At 46.1% G+C, this 22,924-nt stretch overlaps 1 protein-coding gene across 1 annotated transcript in view; it reads right to left on the bottom strand.

Moving 5' to 3' along the window:
• Window positions 1-22,924, bottom strand: part of ADAM17 (ADAM metallopeptidase domain 17) — a 578,388-nt gene that overhangs the window by 195,636 nt on the left and 359,828 nt on the right. Inside the window, exon 11 of the mRNA XM_078647824.1 lies at window positions 15,147-15,299. Coding sequence (XP_078503950.1) covers window positions 15,147-15,299 — 153 coding nt within the window. The remainder of the gene's footprint in view (window positions 1-15,146; window positions 15,300-22,924) is intronic.

Raw genomic sequence — 22,924 nt, 5'->3', positions numbered from 1 at the left:
TGACATGGAGTCTCTGGCATAGGGACACGAACAATGATACTATCACTGGGACATTAAAATGGACACTGGCACTGCAACTCTGATAAGGAATACTGCCACAGTGACCCGGCCTGGGAACACAGGCACTACGACAAGCACTGACACATGGACATTGTGATTGACACGGATATTGGGAGATTCAATGTGAAACTGTCATTGGGACATGGAGAAACAGACACAGTGTCACTGATAAGAGCACTGAAAGTTACACAAGGTCTCTGGGACAGGAGGACACTTGGGAGTATGGGAATAAGAACAAACACATCTATGGTCCCAGCTAAACACTGTTCTTTAACAACCCCTAGCACTGAGAGGGCAAAATATTAGCAAATGCCATTCATCAGAAACACTTCATGATCTTTATTTTTGAGACAATACAGTAGTCTAGCAGCCTACGAATACAATGAGTTCTCAGTCCTGTCCAAAATAACCAGAAGTAGTTTTCAGAAAGAAAGAAGAGCCCTACCTCAGTCATTGTAGATTGCCAGAATGCACCATTTCATTCTCCAGCACTGGTAGAAGGCCACGCACTTTGTGATGTGACAACAGAGTAAGGAGGCTTCAGTCAGACTTTCAATCACATTTAAAGGAGAAGAAGGGCTCTTATTTCCCTTGCTATTTGAGCCTTCTTCCTCATTTAGATGAGTCGGTTTGAAGGAGGTGCTCTGCTGGCAGCCACAAAAAGAGAACAGGGTGTGGATCTGGACCAAAGATTGATCCCTGCCACTCCTTGTCTGTGGTATTGGGTCCAAGCAGTCCTTAATTTCATACCAATATTAGTGCAGAGGCCTAAGGTGTGTCTTAGGAAGCCATCACAGCATTACTGAATGCCAGGCTTGCTGAATACCAAGGCTGCCTTGATTCCAGCGTGTGCCTCATTCTTTCACTACCGTATATTTTCTGTCTCTTTTTATTACTCTTGTAAGCTCCATTTTATCACTGCTATTCCCCTTGGTCACTTTTCCCAATATTTCTTTCCCTTTTCCTCTCTTTTGGTCTTGGTCAAAGTCCCATGAGGAAAATTAGGTCTGGATCTCCAAAAATGAGTACTCTTACCCACCACCTCAAGCCACCTGTGCAAATTAAACACAAGGCCCAAAGCTATGGAATGTGATTGGGAGGCTACCCAGCAAGTTTTAGCTCCTTTTGACTATTGGAAGTTGGCACTTTGCAGAAATCACTCCCTGAGCTGTGGCCATGCTACCTAACCAACCTTTGCCACCCTTACTTTATGTCCTGTTGACTATTCTGCTGGGATCACTCCCGCAGGAGTCAGGTACAGTCAGTGCAGTGCTGACTAACCATGGGACCATATCTTTGTATGCATCACGTCTGTGTACTTATAACTTTGCTAGTGTTTTAAAGCTACCTTTAAATCCCATTCAATAGTTATCAATGGCTTTTATTACAATGTGCCCAGAAATGCAGCATTTACCACAAATTCCCCCAAAGATGCCTTAATTAGATTGTCCAGAACTGCTTTCAAATGAAAACGTGATACGGATTTCCTGAAAAAAATCAACTGTTGCCTTTCCATTCTACCTCAAGGTGACCATTTCCTAGAACTTATCACAAATGGATGTAAAGGTAGACAACTTAAAAAAGTGCTGCCAAATAGGTTGCGTTCTCTAGTGTGCATGTTTTAAAAGATAATGTGGGGAAGCCATGTTCCTGACCACCGCAATACCCCCGTTATTCAGAAGTTATCCTTTGGGGGCCACACGCCCCTAAAACACATAGCCTTGGCTACGAATCTGTAAATCAAGACGTCTCAAGTAAATATGATGGCGCACATTCAAGCATGTCAGCAGATGATTATACTGGTTCCAGTAGCATGGGCAACCATGTCTTTAGAGTCCAGGCCAGAGAGTAAGACTTGCTTGGCTGAATCATCGCTAACCTCAATAGACAGCACAAATGTCACATGAAAGTCCCCTAGTACTGCCGTGCTATTTCCCAAAAGTATGTGGCAACAGCATGCCAAGAGACAAGAAGCATTCAAAGAGTGCAGGCTATCAGAAGAAAATTATTTTTTACCTGTCTAATAAATATCTTTCAATTCATTATCCAGAGGAGTAGAAGGAAAGGAGTTCAGATTGATTTTGTAAGATGAGACTGCACCAAAAGGCTCTCCAGTTTAGGGTGCTGTGTCAGTGGGACGACTACAGACAGAGCTGCTAAAATAGGATCAACCAAAACGTTGTTAAATGGCAAGAGAGGCTCAGAAGTGAAATTCCCAGGTTGAAGGATCTCTATTTGGGATAGCTTTAGTCTCCTCAGATGGGAGAGGCACTTTAGACCATCAGCGGCCCTCCTTATAACAACCACAATCCTTCTTTAGTTGGGGGCTGATGGGGCAAACCAAGAGCAGAATCGGTCAAAGTGTTGAGGCCACTGGCATTTTTGTAAATCTAGGACAATGCCAGCATCAGTATTATGTGAAGGAACTACTCCTCCTCCTCCTCCTCCTCGACTGGGTCAGATTTTCAAATCCTCACAAAATCAGAGCCTCTTGAAATACAGACATTGAGATAGTGAAGCAGCAGGGAAGTATTCTTCAATAGAAAGCTGCTCTTTAGTAATTGTGTTGAGCAACTTGGGGTGAACCCTCGCTGATGAAGAGTCATAATCCAGGGCTAGCGAAATTGGCACCATCGTCACTGGTGAATTGGGCAGTCTCAAAGTGAACCAGTTGGCACTGTGACAGTACCCGCAAGCAGATGTTTGACTGGGACGGGATTTCAAAAGTTCCATGTGGCCGGAAGGGTGTCAGAGGGAACTAGAGCCATATTGCCTCCTTGCCTTGAAGGCCGGCACCTGATGCAGTGCCGATGATGGTCCAAGGAACTTGGAGAACGTCTATTCCATACAAGTGATCGTTTCCGAAGAGGAGACTAAATCTGGGATGGGTTCGGCAAATGCCGACTGCAAGGTCCCCTCCCAACTAGAAGGGAGAATCTGGATGTCAAAGACCTGTGCTTATGTTTCCTGTGCTGTTTCTTCGACTTGTCGTTCTACTTAAATGATGAGGGTGACTTGAAATGGGATCTGCCTCATTTTTTGTGCTTGTCCACCTACTGTTTCCACGATTCCCTTCGGGTATATTGCATGCATTAAAAGTCTTGGAATGATGATTGGTTCCGAAAACCACAGATAGATATTATGTGGATTCGTGACTGATCTCTGTTTGCTCCAGAGCTTGCAGCCTATAGTCTTTGAGGCTCCCTCCTTGATCGACATGGGGAATGTCCCCGGATCGGAGGGCATCTTCGAAAGGCCAAGTCGGACTAAGACTTGCCTGGGAGCCCCGTGATCCGTGGCTCTGGCGGTGAGGAGGGGGAGTAACCAGCGCTGCAAATGTGTCTCCTGTACTTCACTTGCCGAGACTTTTCACAGCGGGTTGCTCCTGCCCTATGTCCGTAGTCCGCCCGGCTCCACTAGGTGGTCCGTTCATAGGACTACCTTTCCAATGCAGTTTCGGAACTGATTCATCCTGTTAACCTTATGCTCCTCACATCCTTTTTCCTTCTTTTTCCAGCAGTTGGTCTTCATCCGTTTATATGGAGGGGGGATCCTCCTTAGCCATGTTCCTGGTTGTTGTAGGTTTAGCTAACCGTTTTAGATTAGCGAATCACCTCTTAGAGGGGTAGTTTGAGGTTGGGATCTTTGGGGCGACAGATGCTTCCATTTCAGAAGTGTAGGGTGGGGGCAGTTGGGGGGCGAGGGTGGGGGGGGATCGTTGTCTCCCAGTAGTTTGTTATTTTTAGCTGCCTACAGGCCGCTGTTTGTTTTTTTCGCTGGCAGCAGTCACTCCCTAGTTGTTATCGCAGTTGACATACGGATCACCACTTTGCATGGTCATTTCCCGGGGTTTTGGGCCCGAGTAGGTATCCCTCAGGGCTTGTACGGTCCCACACCTACATCCGCCTTCCCACACAACATTCATTCAGATGGCAAACACCTTCAATAGGCCTACCCATGTCCTCTCCTGGAATGTCAACGGCCTCCTTGACCGTATCAAGCGCTCAGCGGTTCTTTGCGCAGCCCAAAGCCACTCGCCGGACATCATATTTCTCCAGGAGACGCATCTGCTGGGTACACAATGCCAGTTCTTAGCCAGGTACGGATTTGATAGGGTCTGGCACTCAGGCTTTGCGCGAGGCTCCCGAGGGGCGGCTATCCTACTTAGGAAGGGGTTTCCCTTTGCCCTGGTTAAAGCTGAGACTGATGCCCAGGGCCGTTATGTGGCCGTCTCTAGAACGATTGAAGGGCGTCCCGTGAACCTCCTATGTGCTTATGTCCTGCCTGCGCTACTGACCTCCACCCTCCGGCATCTTGCGCTCATCTTCTCCTCTTTTCCGCAGGGTCTCACGGTGGTCAGGGGGATTTTAATGTCGTCCTGCAACCCCTGCGCGATGCGACGGGAAATCCATCAGAGGGACGCCTCGCCTCTGCGAGGGCCCTCTCGAGTTGGACATTGGCCCTGGGACTTTGTGATATATGGAGGGTCTGGATCCCCCGTAGGGATCAATACACTCATACGTTGGCGGCTTACCATACCCACTCCCGCATAGACCTCCTCCTGTTGCCTGCCACGGACTGCCAACTGGTCTCCAGGGTCGCGATACTGCCCAGGGGGATCTGTGATTACTCGCCCGTATCCCTGCATCTTGGGTCCTCCTCCGCGGGTCCCCGAGCGACCTGGCGATTGAACGCCTGGTTTCTGCAAGACTCCAAGCTCATTGACTCAATTAAGCAGGAACTCCGTCACTATTACTCCGCTAATACAGGATCGGTTCCCTCGCCGGCGGTGCTGTGGGAAGCTGGTGAGGCTGTTATCCGAGGGGTGGCTAGGGGTGTGGTCCACGTGAACCGGGTAGAACAGACAGCCCACCTGGTGCGGTTGGAAGCCCAGGCAACACAGCAGGAAAGACTTCAGGTGGCGAATGGTCGCGGGGATTCCTCTCGGCAATTGGCAGTGAGCCGTGAGGAGATTCGCCGAATCTCCTTGGAATCCGCGAAAACGCTCTGGCGTTCCTCGGTGGCGCGGATCTACGGATGGGGCGATAAAAACGGCAAACTCCTACACAATCTAGTGTCTTACCCCAGGATCAATCGCGTGATCCCTGAGGTTCGCTTGGCTACCGAGGCCCATCAGGTGACGTCCTGCGCCATAGCACACACTTTTGCTGACTACTACACAAACCTATATGCTGTTCGCCCCCCCGCCGTGCCGCTGGCGGACTGGTTGGAGGGGACCGGGGCCCAGCTGCTGTGTCTCCCCCGAGTGACTGCGGAGACACTAGACCACCCCTTCACCCCAGCGGAAGTTCACAGGGCAATATCACTCCTGCACCCCGCAAAACACCCGGTCCGGATGGTTATCTCCAGGAGTATTACGCGACCTTTCGTGAGATCCTTGTTCCCCATCGAGTGGAGCTATTCAAACACGTAACGGAATCGGGCTCCTTCCCACCAGAATCAGATATAGCCACCATAGTGGTCATTCCAAACACACAGCCGCCCTCCCTGGATTGCGCGGACTACCGTCCGATTTCGCTGATTAGCACGGAGCTCAAGATCTTTGCTACGGTGTTAGCCCAGAGACTCGGACCCCTCCTGCAGGAGTTGGTTCATCCCGACCAATGCGGGTTCATGCCTGCCAGGGGCACTCGTCACTGCATCCGCCGCCTCCATTTGGCAATGGCCCACAGTGATCATCTAACCCCGTACCTAGCGGTGTTTTTCATTGATTTTGAAAAGGCGTTTCATACGGTGGCCTGGACGTATCTGGAGGATGTGCTGTAGAGGATGGGCTTCGACCTGCCCTTCCGCCGCATGGTTAGGGTCCTCTACACCAATCCCAGGGCCCGTGTCCTCATCAACGGTGAGCTTTCCGAGACCTTCCTAACCTGGAGGGGCACGCGACAGGGGTGTCCACTTTCACCCCTGTTGTTCGCTCTGGTGATGGAGCCCCTGGCGGCGCTCATCCGGCACAACCCGCTCATCAGAGGGGACGCGAGGCTGGTTGACAAAATAGCCTTATATGCGGATGACGTTCTGCTGTATTTGGCGGACCCAGACACTTCCGGGCCCAGATGCTTGGAGATCCTCTCCGTCTTTGAACGGGTCTCTGGGCTCTGGTTAAATCCGGCAAAATCCACTCTGGTTCCCCTGCATCTCTCCCGGGCCTGCTTTGACTGGCAATCTAACATTCCCCTACGGAGGCAGTCGTTCAAATATCTAGGTGTCTGGATCACCCTTTTGCCAGAGCTTGAATGGGCTTTAAATGTTGTGCCTTTGGTCACCCGGATGAAGTCCGACCTCAATAGTTGGCAGGCCCTTCCCCTTAATCTTCTGGGCAGAAGTGCACTCTTTAAAATGATGATCCTCCCCCGCTTCCTTTACGTTTTGCAAAACCTCACCATCCACCTCCCGGGGAGTTGGTTCTGAGAACTGGATGGCATCTTTAGCCGATTTCTATGGGGTGGAGGGAGGCCGCGTCTATCCCTAGCGCATTGCCGCATCCCCCCCTTCGACGGAGGCATGGGAGTGACCAATCTCCACCTCTACTACTTGGCCACGAGGCTTCTCGTGATCCATGATTGGTTTGCAGCCGGCTGGTCCGACCCGGCATACCGAGAGGAACTTGTCACGAAAACGGTGCTCACGGCTTGGCGCACAGCTCTGCGTCATGTGCAATGGAACTGTACGCTCACTCGACAAACACCGCTCTGGAGCGGAACCTGGATGGGTGATGTCTCGTCCCTACAGGGGTTCCGCCGGTGGGACCTTGTCGGAGTCTCGCTGCTTGGTGACGTATGGGTGGGAGACCATGTTTGGTCCTGTGCCGATCTGCAGCAACGACATGCGCTTCACCGCTCCCAATTTTACAAATATCTACAACTCAGGCACGCACTTCACACGCACATCCCTTCCCCTACCACTCTTCCAGAATTCAGTCCGCTTGAGGCCCAGGTGATGATGGGGAATCTGGGGAGAGGGGGGGTGTCCCGCATCTATCGGTCACTAGTTAATAATGGCCCTGCAACTCTGGACCGGCTCAGGGCACGGTGGGAGGGACGGGTGGACCCCCTAGAAGAAGCAGATTGGCGAGACGCTCTGATGGCGCCCAAAACCCTGACCACGTCCTCTAAGTTACGCCTGGTACAACTATATTATTTACATGCATCCTATCGCACTCCCCTGCGCCTTTTCCGAGCCCCTATGAGACCGTCCCCAGCCTGCACGCGCTGCGACACCACACCAGCGAACTTCTATCATATGGTATGGCAATGCCCGGCGCTGACATCGTTCTGGGAAGGGGTTGAACGCGAACTTACTCAGGCCCTGGGATGGGAGGTTTCCCCGACGTATGCTCCTGGGGGTGTTTGACGGCCTGGATGGCTCCAGGGCGGACAAGCGCTTCCATGGGACGGCTGAGGCAGTGGCAAAACGAGATATTGCGGCGCTATGGTCTCAAGCTAAGGCGCCGACGGTGCAGAAGTGGAGAAGGGGGGTGGACTGGTGTGTGATGCAGGAGGAGTCCCTCTTTGAGGCCCGGGGCTGCCCAGAGTTATTTGGAAAAGTGTGGGGTAAATGGTTTAGTTTGTTGCCACTGTGATGACCAGTCTAATTTTTTCTGCCTGTATTGCATACTCAATCTGTTATACCCGACCCAACCAGGTGATCCATGTACTGTTGACTGTGATTAACGTTGTATTCCTTCCAATCATGTTTAATCTGCTGCCAATGAATTACTTGTCTTTTGAAAAACCCAATAAAGTTGATTATCAAAAAAAACAATCTGACAGTGATGTTTTATGTGGTGAACAGCATGGGCAGATAAGATTCAGAATAGAGGGCTGGAGACCAAGCTCCGTCTCTTGCAAGTACTTCCCTTATTGCTTGCGGGGCGCATCGCCATCGCCAAGATGGTTGGGCTCCCAAAATTGTTGTATCTCTTTTTAAACATCCCGGTCCCCCTCATGTCTCAATTCTTCCGTAAATTTTGCTCCACTATCATTACTCTGATCTGGGCTGCGTGCCAACCTCGATTCGCCTACGATATCCTCACCTTGCCCTTGGTTCGTGGAGATTTGGGGCCCCGAACTTCAAGCTTTATGCACTGTGTGGCCAGGCAAGTTTCCTCCACTTCTGGCTGCACCCGGCCCCTTTTCAACCACACGTGGCGGTCGAAGTAGATCTAGCTGCTCCTTGGCCGCTTCAAACATGCTGCCCACATGGGACTCCACACTTTTACAGATGTCTACTCGGACAATACATTCTTTACTGTTCCCGGTAATGTTAAATCACTGGACAAATTGCTGTATTATAAAATCAGAGCGACCTGTAGAGATACAAACCCCGCATTCCCTCAGGCCCCCCCGTTGCCACCGCCCTCGAAATGGTTCATACCTCCACCTCTCCGCGCAAGCTGGTCACCAGACTATACGCTCTTACGTAAGCTGCTCCCTCTATCAGTGCTGAGCACCCCGCAGCGCGTGGAGCAGGGACTTGGGCATGGATATCCCACAGGATCAATGGTTATATTGCTGTAATCAGACCAAACGCCTCTCCCCCAATTATCGCGTCTCATTCATTTCAAGTACTTACTCAGACTATAATGCTTTCCTGTATCATTATTTAAGATGGGTCTTCTAGATAACGACAGATGCATACGCTGCTCTGCTCCCGGCGCAGATTTTGGCCACTTGGCCTGGCTATGCCCCAGGGTCTTCGCCTTTCGGCAGGGGGTGTGTGCCGCCATCAGCGACATTACACTTGAACGTATAATTCCCGATCCCCTGGTGTGCCTCCTGGGTTATGTAAAGCATACATCTGACGCATCCCGTAAACTCACTGCAATGCATCTGGTACTGGCCAAGCGTAGGGTGTCCATGCACTAGGAGCGCAGACCTGCGCCCTTGGTCAAGGCCTGGCTGGGCGATTCAACCCACTGTCAGACCTTCTTGGGGGAATTTTGGGACCTGATGACGGCTGCTAGCAGACCCCCAGATATATGGGCTCCACTAATTTCTTATTTACATCGTTTAGCTGCCCTCGAGGATTCCCCTACATCTGACATTCTGAATGCCAGGGACAGTACCACTGGAAGCACCCCTCCACTAAGTCAGCCTCACTGTAGCCCCCCCTCGTGGTGTCTAGATAATTGCCATCCAGGATTGTGCTGTATGCTGTGATTCGTAGGACGTGACATCTCCTTTGTGCTTTTTTTTCTTTCCTTTATTTTACTGTGTTCTGTATTTGCAAGTGTAATCTGTGACTGCCTAAGTACCGCAATACAAACCTGTATTATGTTTTGATCTTAACTTCAATAAAGGGTTTTGGAAAAAGGAAAACAAAACAAAGATTCAGAATGGAGGTACTTGACAAGAAGAATGCGTCTACAGAGAGGAGGTGTATTTATTGCTTGTTCAGTCAGAGCTAAAACTTTTATAAAGAATAGTTTTTTTATTTAGATATAGGATGGACCCCTGGAATTTTGCGATTGTGTGGTCATGGCAATTTTCGCATACTTATTAATTTTCCCCATTTGCCACATAATCCATCATCCGCCACATATTCTGCTGATTTTAACAAAAAAATTGTTTCCAGCTGAAATGGATCAAAAGTTACAAAACAGAAGGCGACTTGTGTTCCTGCAAACCAAAAGGCTTTTTACAAAGGTTAAATGGTCATCTTTTATTTGCTTATTGCTTTGAGTGTTATATTGGTACTTAAGGGGAACACTTTTCTCAGACACTGTTACCAGATGTAACAAGCATTTGCAATGCAATAGGTCTCGAATTTACGAGAGTTTGAGCTACTGGCATTGTAAATGACAATTCCTTTTATTTATGTGTTGATTTTTAAAACATAAATTAAAGGCATTGTCATTTACAATGCCAATAGCTTAAACTCTCGCAAATGGGAGACCTATTGCATTGTAAATGCTTGTTTGTAAGTGCACTACTGTTTCCCCTCTGCCTGCCTGTCCTGTATACAAGCTTAAGCTCTTTTGGAAACCATAATGATCTTATTAATTCCAGCAAGCAATTGCTTCTCACATAGACCGCTCTAATGATCAGATTTGTGTTAATAATGCACCAAAAACAATGCCGCGAATGCATGGAATGAGTGTGAAAAACTAACCATGATAATTAATTGACTGACCACTAACTTTCGGTTCAGGGTAGCGTGCTACTGTGTAAAGCGCTTCAACGCCTCGTCAGGGGTAGTAAGCCCTATATAAATGTATTTTAAAAATCCTGGCGGACAGCATGTGGGTTGTCCGAACAGCAGAAAAAGCCGTTTTACAAAACGCTTTTCCAAAATGTTATATATTGAACAGTCAGTCCTAATGGACTCTGCTAAAAAAATAAGTTCTTCCCCCTTCCTCTGAGTAAGGGCAATATTAAGTATAGGAATATTAGCACATGGGGTGGGGGGTGAAGCCCTGTCTAGTCCGCTCTAATGATCAGATTTGTGTTAATAATGCACCAAAAACAATGCCGCGAATGCATGGAATGAGTGTGAAAAACTAACCATGGTAATTAATTGACTGACCACTAACTTTCGGTTCAGGGTAGCGTGCTACTGTGTAAAGCGCTTCAACGCCTCGTCAGGGGTAGTAAGCCCTATATAAATGTATTTTAAAAATCCTGGCGGACAGCATGTGGGTTGTCCGAACAGCAGAAAAAGCCGTTTTACAAAACGCTTTTCCAAAATGTTATATATTGAACAGTCAGTCCTAATGGACTCTGCTAAAAAAATAAGTTATTCCCCCTTCCTCTGAGTAAGGGCAATATTAAGTATAGGAATATTAGCACATGGGGTGGGGGGTGAAGCCCTGTCTAGTCCGCTCTAATGATCAGATTTGTGTTAATAATGCACCAAAAACAATGCCGCGAATGCATGGAATAGGTGGGGGGTGAAGCCCTGTCTAGTCCACGGCTCGCACCCGGCTGTGCTTCCAGGTTTGCAACACAGCTCCACATGGGGGATCCCAGGCGTGAAACACTGTACGGGTAGTCCTTAACAGCCCGTGGTGCGGTACAAGGTCCCAAAAGCCTGAGTGAAGCTACTACTTGTCGTTCACAGGAGCTGGAGCTCTGCGGTTTCACACAAGACTCGGACGGGGAGCCTGGGACTGCAGCTAGATTGAAGATTACGCAAGCACCGCGGCTGCCTAGCTCGGCCTCAGCGGCGGGCTGCCCACTAGATCCACCCTCCTGTGTCTGTGGCGATGATGGTGGCCCGCGTGCCCGCCCGTTGAATAGGAGCAGCATGACGACTGAATTAGAATTGCTAGCTGCTCTTGCGCTGGATCACAAGGAACCGCCCCCCGTATTACAGAAATAACCGCTCCGCCGAACCCAGACGCCTTTCATCCACCTTGCATACCAGCCAGGCTCGGGGACATGGAGAATATTAAGCTTGACTCGGAGGTAAGAACCCCCGATGTACTGCTACTGATCAGGGGCGTTGCAGGTACTTGCGCAGAACTGGCGATGCCAAGGTGTACTGTGATTACCAGAGGCAAGCACTTACTACGGTGCACCTTGACGAGCCGGCAACGAGAGGCACTAGCATGTGCTGGAAACTCGGGTATTGACCCCTGTCACGACTGACACTTTCATCAACCATGGAGGTGTGCTTTGTATACGTTTTACATTTAGGTAGGGGAATGTGCTGGGAGTACTTCAGACGTGTAGGCACTGAGTTGTGGTCTTCATATCACAGAGACCAGTTTCGTCAGACATGGAAAAGCACCCACAGTATGCCGGAATCCCCGTGACCCCCTGCGCCTCAAAGCTCTGTGCCTGCCCGGCATTAAGTAATAAAAGGAAACATGAGCCACCACTACACGCCCCCAAAGATAAGAAATTTCTTCACTACAGCTGTGAAGCAGACGACCCAGTCCGGATGGCAGACGTGACCCAATGAAAATGATGGGCGGGGTTTCAAGACCCCTTCTGAAATCTCCTGATCACAATAGCCCCTGCAGAGCGAGCAGCACATGCGCGCTGCAACGCTAGGCGAGACCTAAAAATAACAAAATAATTAAGTAATACTATCACAAAATGTGCTGCATTATGTCATATACATTGCCTCTTATTGTCGCATAATTTAGCCAACCCTGCTGCATAACCTAGCTCTCGTCTGCTGCATAATTCCAGTGGCTCTGCATATAGGTGGCAGGCCAGTTCTACTGGGCCGGCACAACTCTAAGGAAGGTAGGTACATCTTGTAACAAATAGTAAAGCTGTTCCTGGATGCCAGATGATTTCTTTTAAGGTTTTAATGTTCATGGGCTAGTGGATCAGTCAATGTTTGTTCAAGGAGTTTGAGGTGGGGGCAGAATGCTACAACTATTAAGACAATCATATATCAGTTAAACACTTGCTTGGGCATTTCAAATACAAATAGTTACATTTCAAAAGTGGATCCTAGGATTTCATACAGATAGTATAGTTCAATTACACATTGGCTACCTATTATGAAATATCTAGCTCATAGCAATATAGCCAAACCTTAGAGCTCAGTTTAGTGCAAACTGCATGTTCTCTATTTCTGCAGCTACAGCACAGGTGTGAGCTGTTACTTGCTTTGGAGTAGTTGATTAATACCAATTCACTTATACACCTAAAACAGTAGCCCTCAAACTAGCTTGGACATTGATCAGTTGAAAGTATGTGGTGCTAACCTGATCAGGGTATTTCAGGGAGGGTCGCAAGATCAGTAGGGGGTAAGGAGACAGGAACCACTGCTGTGAGACTATGAGGGCTCTAAGGAGGCCTCATCAGTAGGTTTGCGTGGGCCCATCAGTAGTTAAGAAGACCAATACTAAATGGGTTTATATCTCATGAACACTGTACAGGTGGGTATGTCTGTTTGGGCTGCTGATTTGAGGTTCTCACTGCAAAGTGCCTCTAGAGCAGTTTGTCATCAGGGTGCAAGTTCATCAAAAGCATTAGTCATCAGAAACCTTTGAAGGCCCCTAGCCTGTGCTATGCAATTATGTTTTCTCGCTAGCTGCATATCATGCGAAGGAATAGTGGCACAAGTTACTTAGCTTCACTAATGCTGTTTCTGGCGGACACTATGTAATTGCAGATTAGTCACCTTGAGAATATCCGCCAGTCTGGAATAGTGTGGCATCAACTACTCTTGAAAATGGCAACAATACTTGAAGGCCAGGTGTAGCCCTCGCGCCTTATCTGAAGAATGAGTGGAGGGCATGTGGCAGTTTTTTGGGACTTACCTGAACACTTCGATCATGAAAAAGATATGCCATGAGAGCAACTTTGGAAGGGGGTCTGCACTCTCGACTGAGACTGGGAGGGGCCTTGCATGGAGTCTAGCATTGTTTTGCGCCATAGAGCTTCACTTTGGCTTCCCAGATGGTCATCAGTAACTTGTTAAGGGTTGGCTCTCCAAGGTCCAGCAGAGCCCTGTATATTCAGGTAATTAGCAGCTGAGCGCGGCATAGTGTGAGCATGTCTGTATGTATTCATTGGTCTACCGTTCTGAATCTGTTACACTCCATAGCATGCCTAGACTCACCATCATGGCCCTGTAGCATCGAAATTGACCTGGAGGAAGTCCAGTTATTTCCATTAAAGTGTCAAATGGTACTAGGATCCCATTTTCAAACAGGTCCTCCAACATATCTTTCCCCACTTTCTCCCAGCTCCTCGGTTCTTCTGCTTTGGATCCCAAAATACACAAGTACTAAATTTAACAGGACTTCAGGAGCACAGGGCACCCTGCCGTGAGTTAGCTGTAGTGCAAGCTATTGGTATTGTTGAGCCACCAGCTCTATTCGAGATAGGAGTTCTGTGTTTTGGCAATGGATCGTAGCCCTAGCTGCATCTAGAATCCTCCATCGGCCCGTAGCTCATCACAAAGTCCTTGGGGATTATACCCACCTAGCCTCCTAACAATCCACTCGGTTTCAGCCACAATATAGTAAAGCTCAAGGCCTGAGACTCCCATGCCACCATGACTGAACGTCCACGTCACTGTTCCCCATGCGATTCTGCACCTCGCAGCATCCCTTATTCAGTCTAGTAGCATGGTGTTGAATTCTTTAAAGACCCATCTAGGAATAACTAGTGATAAGTTTGCAAAATAATATAAGAGGCATGTGGCAGCATCACCATTTGGGCTAGGACAATCCTTCCCACAGCCGTGAGTGACAGCGTCCTTCAGACGGCCACCTGGGGTCTTAAGGCCCTAACTATGTACCCCTAGATATCTTAATGTGATGCTTTCCCACCTTATGGCCTATCTTCCACAACCCACCCAGCCTGGAGTAGCCTCTGGGCCCAATGGTTAATAATAGGACATTTCATAGTTAACTGTTAACCCAGAAAGTCACCCAAAGTTGCCTACGCCTTTCATGATGGGTCAGAGGTCAGTCCCTACATCCTGAATGTACAACAGGAGGCTGTTCATGTAAAGGGAGGTAATATACATCCATCATTGTTTGAAATTAAATTAACACACCTGCCCATGAGAGCTCCTCTGTGCCCAGGTAAATAGAGAACTATTCATGATAACCTCATTGCCATGTGGGGAGTTTAGGTGGGATTTGTATAGAACTGGTTTTGGTGTAACGTTTATGAAATAGGTTAAGATTCTTTATCAAACCCCCAGTTAGCACCCTATATAAAATGCTATGGTTGCTCAGTCTGCTATAATATTTGCTCTTTATTGGGATCTCCACTGCATATGAACATGCCCCTTGAACTTCACAGTTATTGGCAACATGCATTGAAGAATATAAAAAAATAAAGAATCCCTGCCCTACCCACAAAAGTGAACACTGTATTCATGAAGTTGGATTGTTAGTGCAGCTACAACAACATCTATTTATCAACCAGTCTTAAAGGATTTACAATGGTTTTCATCATTTAGTGGAGAAGACGTGGCCTAATTACCAGTTATGCTGTTATAGGAAATCTAGCAAACTCTATGCCACTGTTGTCTATTTTGCCAGCTTTAAGAGCGTTCCCAGTATTAAGCACGCTACAAATTAATATTTTAAGCTTAGAATCTCATTTGTTGGATGAAATCAAATATAACAAATACCCAAGTACCTTATTGTTTTCGTGATCTCCACTGACAGCGATAGGATACATGACATATTTTCCTCCGTGGTCTTCGCTAGGTGCACAAGCAGCCAAGGTGTCAGGATCATGTTCAGCTCCAAAGTTATGTCCCAGTTCATGAGTGGTAACCAGGTCTGCTTCCTATAACAGAGCAGGAACATTTCAAAAAAGAAGAAAAATGTGATACTGTTTTTATTGACTGGGCAATTGACTGGGCAAGAATTGTCCCTTTAATGTTAACAAAGATTGTAATCAATAAAACATTACAAGCATTATAATTGGAAAACCATATTCCACATAAAACATTACAAGCATTATAACTGTAAAACAATATTCCACGACGAAAGATTTGCAATCAGGATAACCAGATCTGAATGATAAGATTAATTAAATAAAGACTGATTTTGCAAACAAATATTTATTCAAGCAGAAAAGCAACAGCGCGTTGTACTTTTGATGTCAGACACCCTGAGGTATGTTGGGCAGTGCTGAACGGTTTCAACAAGGAAAAGCCATTCGAGATAGGGTAGAGAAGGAGAAATGTCAGTCATGTAGAAGACTCCAATCACTCATGCCACCAACAAACTCCATGTGGTTCAATAAATATGGTAATCTGTGTGGGGGAGTGCATGGGTGGAGGGGAAGGTGAAAATATGCATAATCAAGTATTTTTAAATTTCAGAACAGTATTTAATTTGTGCATGTGCTGCCAGTGGTTGGCACCGGCACTAAAGCACGCATGCGCGATGTCCTATGCATGTGTTATTACACAAGCACACATAGGTGCTTTCAAAATAAAGCAAGTCCCACTAATCCGAAGCAGATCTGCAAATAAGTAATTTAAAAAAGAATTCGGGTGAAAGCATTTTGTATTCTTTAAGTAGAAATTTAAAAAGAAATATATAAAAATAAGGACTGCGGAGTGGGGGAGAAGGATGAGTAGGCGGTGAGCAAAAAGGGGGGCAGGGGAAGGGGAAAGCAGCATACAAGGGACAGCGACATGGGGAAAAGCATAGAAGAAAGAAAGCAACATGGAGTGTGGGGGGGAGAGAAGCATACAGGAGAGAGAGAGCAACAAGGAGTGCTGTGGCAGGGAAGTACACAGATGAGAGAGAACATCTTGGAGTGCGGAGGAGGGAAGTGCAAGTGGGGGACAACGGGAAAACACACACTATCATGGAGTGCTTAATCAAAAAGAAAAAAGAAGTCCCCTAAAGGTAGCAGTGGAAGGACAAAAGTATAGAGGCAATACACGACGGACAAGGAAAGCCACTGAATAAGAAGCATGCAAGTGAGTGTGACAGTAAAGCTAAAACACATTGTAAGCAATGGTGGGCTTTACATCCACTGTCAGTTCTTGGTCTAATGACAAAGATTCTGGAAGAGTGTCATATTGGATTTGTTTTGATATAAAATCCTAGATAGTGCATGTTTAAAAATTAGATATACATTCTGTAGACAGAAAGCACTTTAATCAGATTTCACAAGTCCACTGTCTAAGTAAGGTAAAGATGGATCAGCACAACTGTGAGAACTTTCATACACATTACAGAAAAAGTGCACTGACCAAAATATAGACATTTGCATTGATTGTGCTAACCTCAGATGGCAAATTTCAAGTATTGATAATACAGTTCTCTGGACTTATATTTACTTAGATATTCCCATCCAGTTCTGCTATCTGCGCAACCTTTCAGTCAAGCTGATTACAATAAAAAACGCAGGTTCAGGTGATAATAATCTAAGGTGTGCCTGGTGGACTATATGGAACAAAATTCAAGGTTTAAAAAAAAATTGTGGCACCAATTTCTTTTACATTTTCTGCAGTTTCAATGGCAGTTAAAACGTGTAACTCCTACAGAAGACTGATAAAAACATTGTTTTCAAGCAACTGGCAAATGCACTTAAATGTTTTACTATATGACCTGTCATATTTTTCTATGAACACATTTGTAGCAGGAGAAAACATGACTTCATCACGAAGGGGTAAGCCCACAACCCTATCCTATGCAAGGACGAAGCTTGCAACCAAGCAGGTCTTCTCAAGCAAACCATGCTATTTATCGCTCTTGCAAATTATGCTTATTTGTTTATTTATTAACCACAGTTACTAAGCTACTTTGTTTCCACTGGACAAACAAAAAAAGTTACTGATCTGCTGTGTCTAAGGAATACATCTTGGACCCATAATGAATGAAGCAGTATATGCACAGTGATAAGGAGTAAGCAATGTGTGTGGTGATTATGCAATTACAAAGAATGGCGTACACAACTCAGTGGGAAGTGGCCTACAAAGTCACCCCTTAGATTCTCAGTTATAAAGAGTGTATTCATTCGTTTATTTCTGAGGGCACGAGTTGTGTGTAGATATCAGTTTGCAACTGGATATGGATGTTTATCCTTTACAAAAACCTGGCAGCTTGCTTAAAAAATGGAAAATACATCTCTGCCTGGCTTTTGGGCAGTGGGCAGAGGCACGCACCACGGTTGTCCTTGATCACAATTTCTATTGGCTATGAAGCCCCTTGCTGCTTGGTTGGGACTACTTTGGACCCATTGGAGGATACCGTTCATTGATACAATACATGCATTGTCATTACATACTGAGAATCTGTTGTTTTATGTAAAGGCTGCCAAGGCAGATTTTTCATCCATCGCATCACTATTGGATGATTTCGCTTGATAGCTGGTCACTGTGAATTGGGCAAAGTCATGTATGTTTCCTCTACGATCAGGATGTAATCTCCCTTCCTACATACAACTGAATTCTACGTTATTGCATGAATCTGTATCGTTTAGATCCCTGCTGATCAATGTTTACCATTCAGCTGAGGATTGAGGTTCATTCTCTCTGGGGACAAATTACACTTTGGTCCACTCTCCCTTTGGAGGTTTATGGGTCAGATCAACTTGATTAAAATACACCTTCGTACTTTAAAAAAAGACCTCAACCGGTTACTAGGTGGAATAACTTGGGCCGCAGGATTCTGTCGAGTTGCTTTAGCTACCCTTAAACTGCCTGTAGATGCTGGAAGACTAGCCCTCCCTGATATTGAGCAATATTATTTAGACGCCCAATGGGTATCTCAACGGCTGGCAGGCCGTTCTTTGATTGAAACAGGGTTTAGTGTTTCCAATAACAGAGACGGCTCACTTCACTCATTAATGTTCCCCTCTAAATGCTCAGGGACACGCTGCCCTGTGCTACTTTGTACAGCCTTGTCGTATCTTAATTGAACACGAAGGATCATAAAGCTAGTTACCCGGTATGCCCTATCAGCTCCTTTGCTTGGTCTCTGCACTCAGGCAGGGTGCATATGCTCAGCTTAGGTTCATTTTTGGAGTGACTTGGGCCAGCCCATGTTGGAAGATTTGTTTATTAATGGTAATTTAATAGATCTTCCCACGCTTGTGATGGGCTACAATGTCCTCTTTTGTCAGTTTCTCAACTACACACATATTAAGCGTGTACTCGGAGATCTATTCCACACTTTTTGGAGCATATCACACATCAGTTATATCAGGTGTTGTATACTATGAGCGACGGTGGTAAATGGATCAAATGGCTCTATAGAGCTTAATGTAAGTCACTTAGATCTTTCCAGAACACCCCTTGAGGAATCCTAGGAGACAGAAATGACCAGGTCACTTCATGATGCCAATTGGCTTAGAATATTCGAATATCTGCATAAGGGGACATGTGACATCTGGTTCAAATACATTAAATTTCATATTTTGAACAGGGCTTTTCTGACACCTATACATATTAATAAAGTATTCCATAGAAAAGATTTGAAACGACTTCTATGTCAATTGCCAAATGTAAACTTACTGTATCTGCTCTGGTCCTGCGGCTCCCTTTCCTCCTATTGAGCTAAGATTGTTGAGATACTGATTAGCTTGATTGGTAGTCCATTAGCGAATTCCATAGACATTGTACTAGTAGGTCTGTCTCCTCGCCCAAAACTTGAAACACCCTCCACTAAATATGTGGATATTGACCTATTACTGGCTAAATGAAACATCACAATTTACTGGAAGAACCACTTCCCCCTTCTGTGCCACATGTAGCACAGTCCTTCTCCACTGGATTTTAATTGAAAGTACACTAATATTCAGGAAAGAACATGCAGGTTATAGCACAGCCCTGGGATCTCCTCATGGAAGAATTCAAATCTCATAGCAAAAAATGATCACCACCCTCCATGAATATCCCCGACTAATTTTCTTTTTTAAATTGTTTACCTTTTTAAGACATTATTTTGCATGATCCTAATTAGCTACATGTAATTTGTCTGAATCGTTTCTGGTACATTTTATTTGTGGCGCAGCTCAATACTTTGTTTGGAACAGCTCTTACCAGATCTGCTTGGACATTCATGTAGTGCTTTTGGCTGCTGGATGGGGGTTGGGTTAGAGGGAGTTGTGGTGTATGTTTTTTTTCAAATTGCAAAAATGATGCTTAATGTCATACTTGTTAAACACACATGGTTTAATCCTTTCGAGCAAATATTTGGAGCATAATGTACACGTATGCTGCTCTATTTTATGAAGCCTACTTTATTGCACCAATAAAAAAATACTTTTAAAAAATTGTAACTGGATGGCTGGTCAAATATGGGGGTCAATGTATTGGACATTGGGGCTGTCTGAGGGATTCTTGCCCAAATGTCTTTGGCACATCAAGCAGCCTGCTGTACTGCAGAAAATGTTTTTTTCGAAACACCAAATAAGGTTTGGCCCTACCAAAGGTATTACATTTTGTTTTAGGAATAACTCTATTTTTGTACACACACTGCCATTTCCAAGGTGTGAAATCCATATCCCTGGTAGCGGGGCTAAAATTGTGCCAGAGTTGGCAATCATACACCTCTACTACTGGATGGTAAAACTGGCCTTTGTAAAAGACTGCTTTAAAAGCTCCAAAGATGTCCCTTATTCTTGTTCGGAATTAGATCTCTTTAAAGTATCCATTTTCCTAGACTACATGTATGCTTCCCCAATAGCAATATTACACAAAAGAAAGGATGGCTGGGTGACAATTGCGCACAGTTGTGAAGCAGTAAAATAAATCCATGTAATTATAGCTCGAAGGAAAAGGTATCGGCCATCCACCGTTCACCAAATGGTGTGGAGAACCATACCATTAAACCAAACAGATAGTATATCCTGATCTCATATTCCCAATAAAAAGTCCTCAAATACAAGTTGATCTTCTCAATCTTCTTTTTTATTTCGTAGCATTTCTTCAAAGCAAAGATCTAGCCGCCAACGCGTGTTTCATCCTGTGTGCTGTAAGCAACGGACTTCCTCAGGGCTAATCATCGATAATAACTTTCGTGAATGACCAGCGACACGAGCACTAAAAATTTAATTAAGTATATCGAATGTCCAGTAATATTTATGTTGATCCAAACAAGGGCGTAATCATATGTCCTCTTACAATTGTCTCTTCCAAAACGCCACTTCGCCGAGACTGTTGCTTTGAGCCATGCAGCTAGGACTGGATTACTGATGGATAGCAAGTTTTGGAAAAGGACAATAATCCATAATTAGTGGCAGAGGGTTGGCTTCACCTTGGGTCAGATTGTGGACTACACTATCAATCACACCTGAAAGTTAGGAATCCTTGTAGTCAGGGAAGACTAGGAGAGGGTTTTCACCTGGCCTAAAGAAATATTGCTCACTACTGGTGTTCAAAGAATGCCAACCTTCAGAAGACTAGGGTAAGGGGAATGGACCACAGCTCCCAGATGGAGAAGTTAACATATTATGCAAGAGGGTTTCTGTTTAAACAGTCGAAAAAGTTATTTATCTTTGGTGATGCCTTATCTAGTAGAGACTCCATCTAGCCGCCAAATTCTTACCTAGTCCAACGTGTCAGGCTGTATCTGGAGGTTTTTGAGCAATCCCCCATGTGCGCTGGTAGGTGGCTTTGTCTGGCTCTTTATGACGTTGTTGGCTGGAAATTTAAGTCTGCCTATATAGACGCCACCCCAGTGCACTGACCTCAGTTCTTGACAGTTTTTTTCCAAACCAGAAGCATGGAACCAAGCTGGGGAGCAATGAGTAGAGTGCCTATGAGGTCCAAAATGATAATTTGAGAGAAGACAGTTCGCAAAAAGGGAAGGATGAGGGAATTGGTAGGGAACCTGCAGTTAGATAGAGTCTCTACCAGATAAGGTGTTACCAAAGATAAGTAACTTGTCCATCTGATAGAGAATTTTAGCCTCAGATTCCTTACCTCAGAATAGATACCAAAGTAATCTCTCCCTGGAGGTGGTTCTGCAGACCCTCTTAAACTAAGAAGTCCTGGAGCACCAAACGGGCAAAATGCCCATCTCGCCGGACCAGTCTGTCGTGGCAGCAGTGTTCAACCAACGTGTGCATCGATACCCATGTAGCTGCCTGACAGATGTCCAGGACTGGGACTTTTCTAGCTAACCCAGTGGTTGAAACAGCAGCTCTGGTAGAGTGAGCTCTTAAGCCCTTAGGGGGTTGTTTCTTAGCCATTGCGTAGCAGATCCTAATGCAAAGGAGTATCCATCAAGAGATGGTTTTCTTTTGAATTGCCTTACCTTTCTTTACCTCTGTAAATACACCAAAGTGTTGATCGCCCTCTCGGAATTCTTGGGAATGAACAATATAGACTGATAAAGCTGTTTCTGGATGCAGACGGTGGAGCCCCTCCTCTTGTTTAAAAGGATGAGGCAAGGGATAAAAGGTAGGCAGGATGACTGCTTTGCCTGAAGTGAAAGGTTGTGAGCACTTCTGGAAAAAAAGGAACCCCGGGTTCTAAGAAAAAGCTTGTCTGGGAGAAAGGAAGTGTACAAGGGGTTAATGAAAAGTGCCTGCAATCCACTAACCCTCCTGGCAGATGCTATTTCCACAAGGAATACAGTTTTGACCAACAGAAACAGTAGAGGGAAGCTGTGTATTAGCTCAAAAGGCAAGCACATAGGAAAGGTGAGAACTAGATTTGAGTCGCATTGGGGAATAATGAAGTGCGTGGGAGAAAACATATGTTGCAAACCTCTAAGGAATCTAGTCCTAGTCACAACAGATGACTTAAACAGGGAAGGGTGATCCTGCAACCGTAAGAAAGTGGAAATGACAGACAGATATCCTTTTACTGTGCCCAAAGCAAAGCCTTGCCGGGCCAGAGAAAGAACAAAAAGGAGAACTTCAGACAAAGGACACCAAAGAAGCAATGGCTCTCCACAGTGAGTGGGTCGTATCCAACCCGCATCTAATTGTGCACTTTGCTGCGCCTCACCCGTCGGCAATAGCTTGGGAATGATTGGCCTGGGCCTCATTTTGGACCATAGGCAGCACTTGTGCAGCCGTATCCCACAAAGTATTGGGATAACAGCTTAATAAGCATGCAGTGTTCACGGACCACAGTGCCAGGCTGGAGGAAGAAAACAATTCTCTTTCTGAATGTATCCAGCCCTTTGGATTCTGTATCTGATGGTGTGGTAGGGAACGCGCCATGACTGATTGAGGAAGTTGAGGCCTGGACTACCCAACTCTCAGCGGTAAAGCGATGAAAGAGATAGGCTGGGTCCCTGGGAGTGAGGCGATGGTGGCAAACAATGGTCCTGTGTACAGGAGTGCCTGTGCAAGTCTTGACCCAGGCCCCAAGCAGAACATAATTGAGGGCTTAGTTGAAGGGTAGTAAGGGTTCTGATGGGGATGCCCCTGATTGACGCACCTCTGTCAAAACATTTGTTTTGACTTCAACTGTGGGTAGCCAAAGGTCCAGG

Source organism: Lissotriton helveticus, chromosome 6 (assembly GCF_964261635.1).
Source record: "Lissotriton helveticus chromosome 6, aLisHel1.1, whole genome shotgun sequence".
Taxonomy (NCBI): Eukaryota; Metazoa; Chordata; class Amphibia; order Caudata; family Salamandridae; genus Lissotriton; species Lissotriton helveticus.
This window is presented reverse-complemented; position numbering and strand designations above follow the sequence as displayed.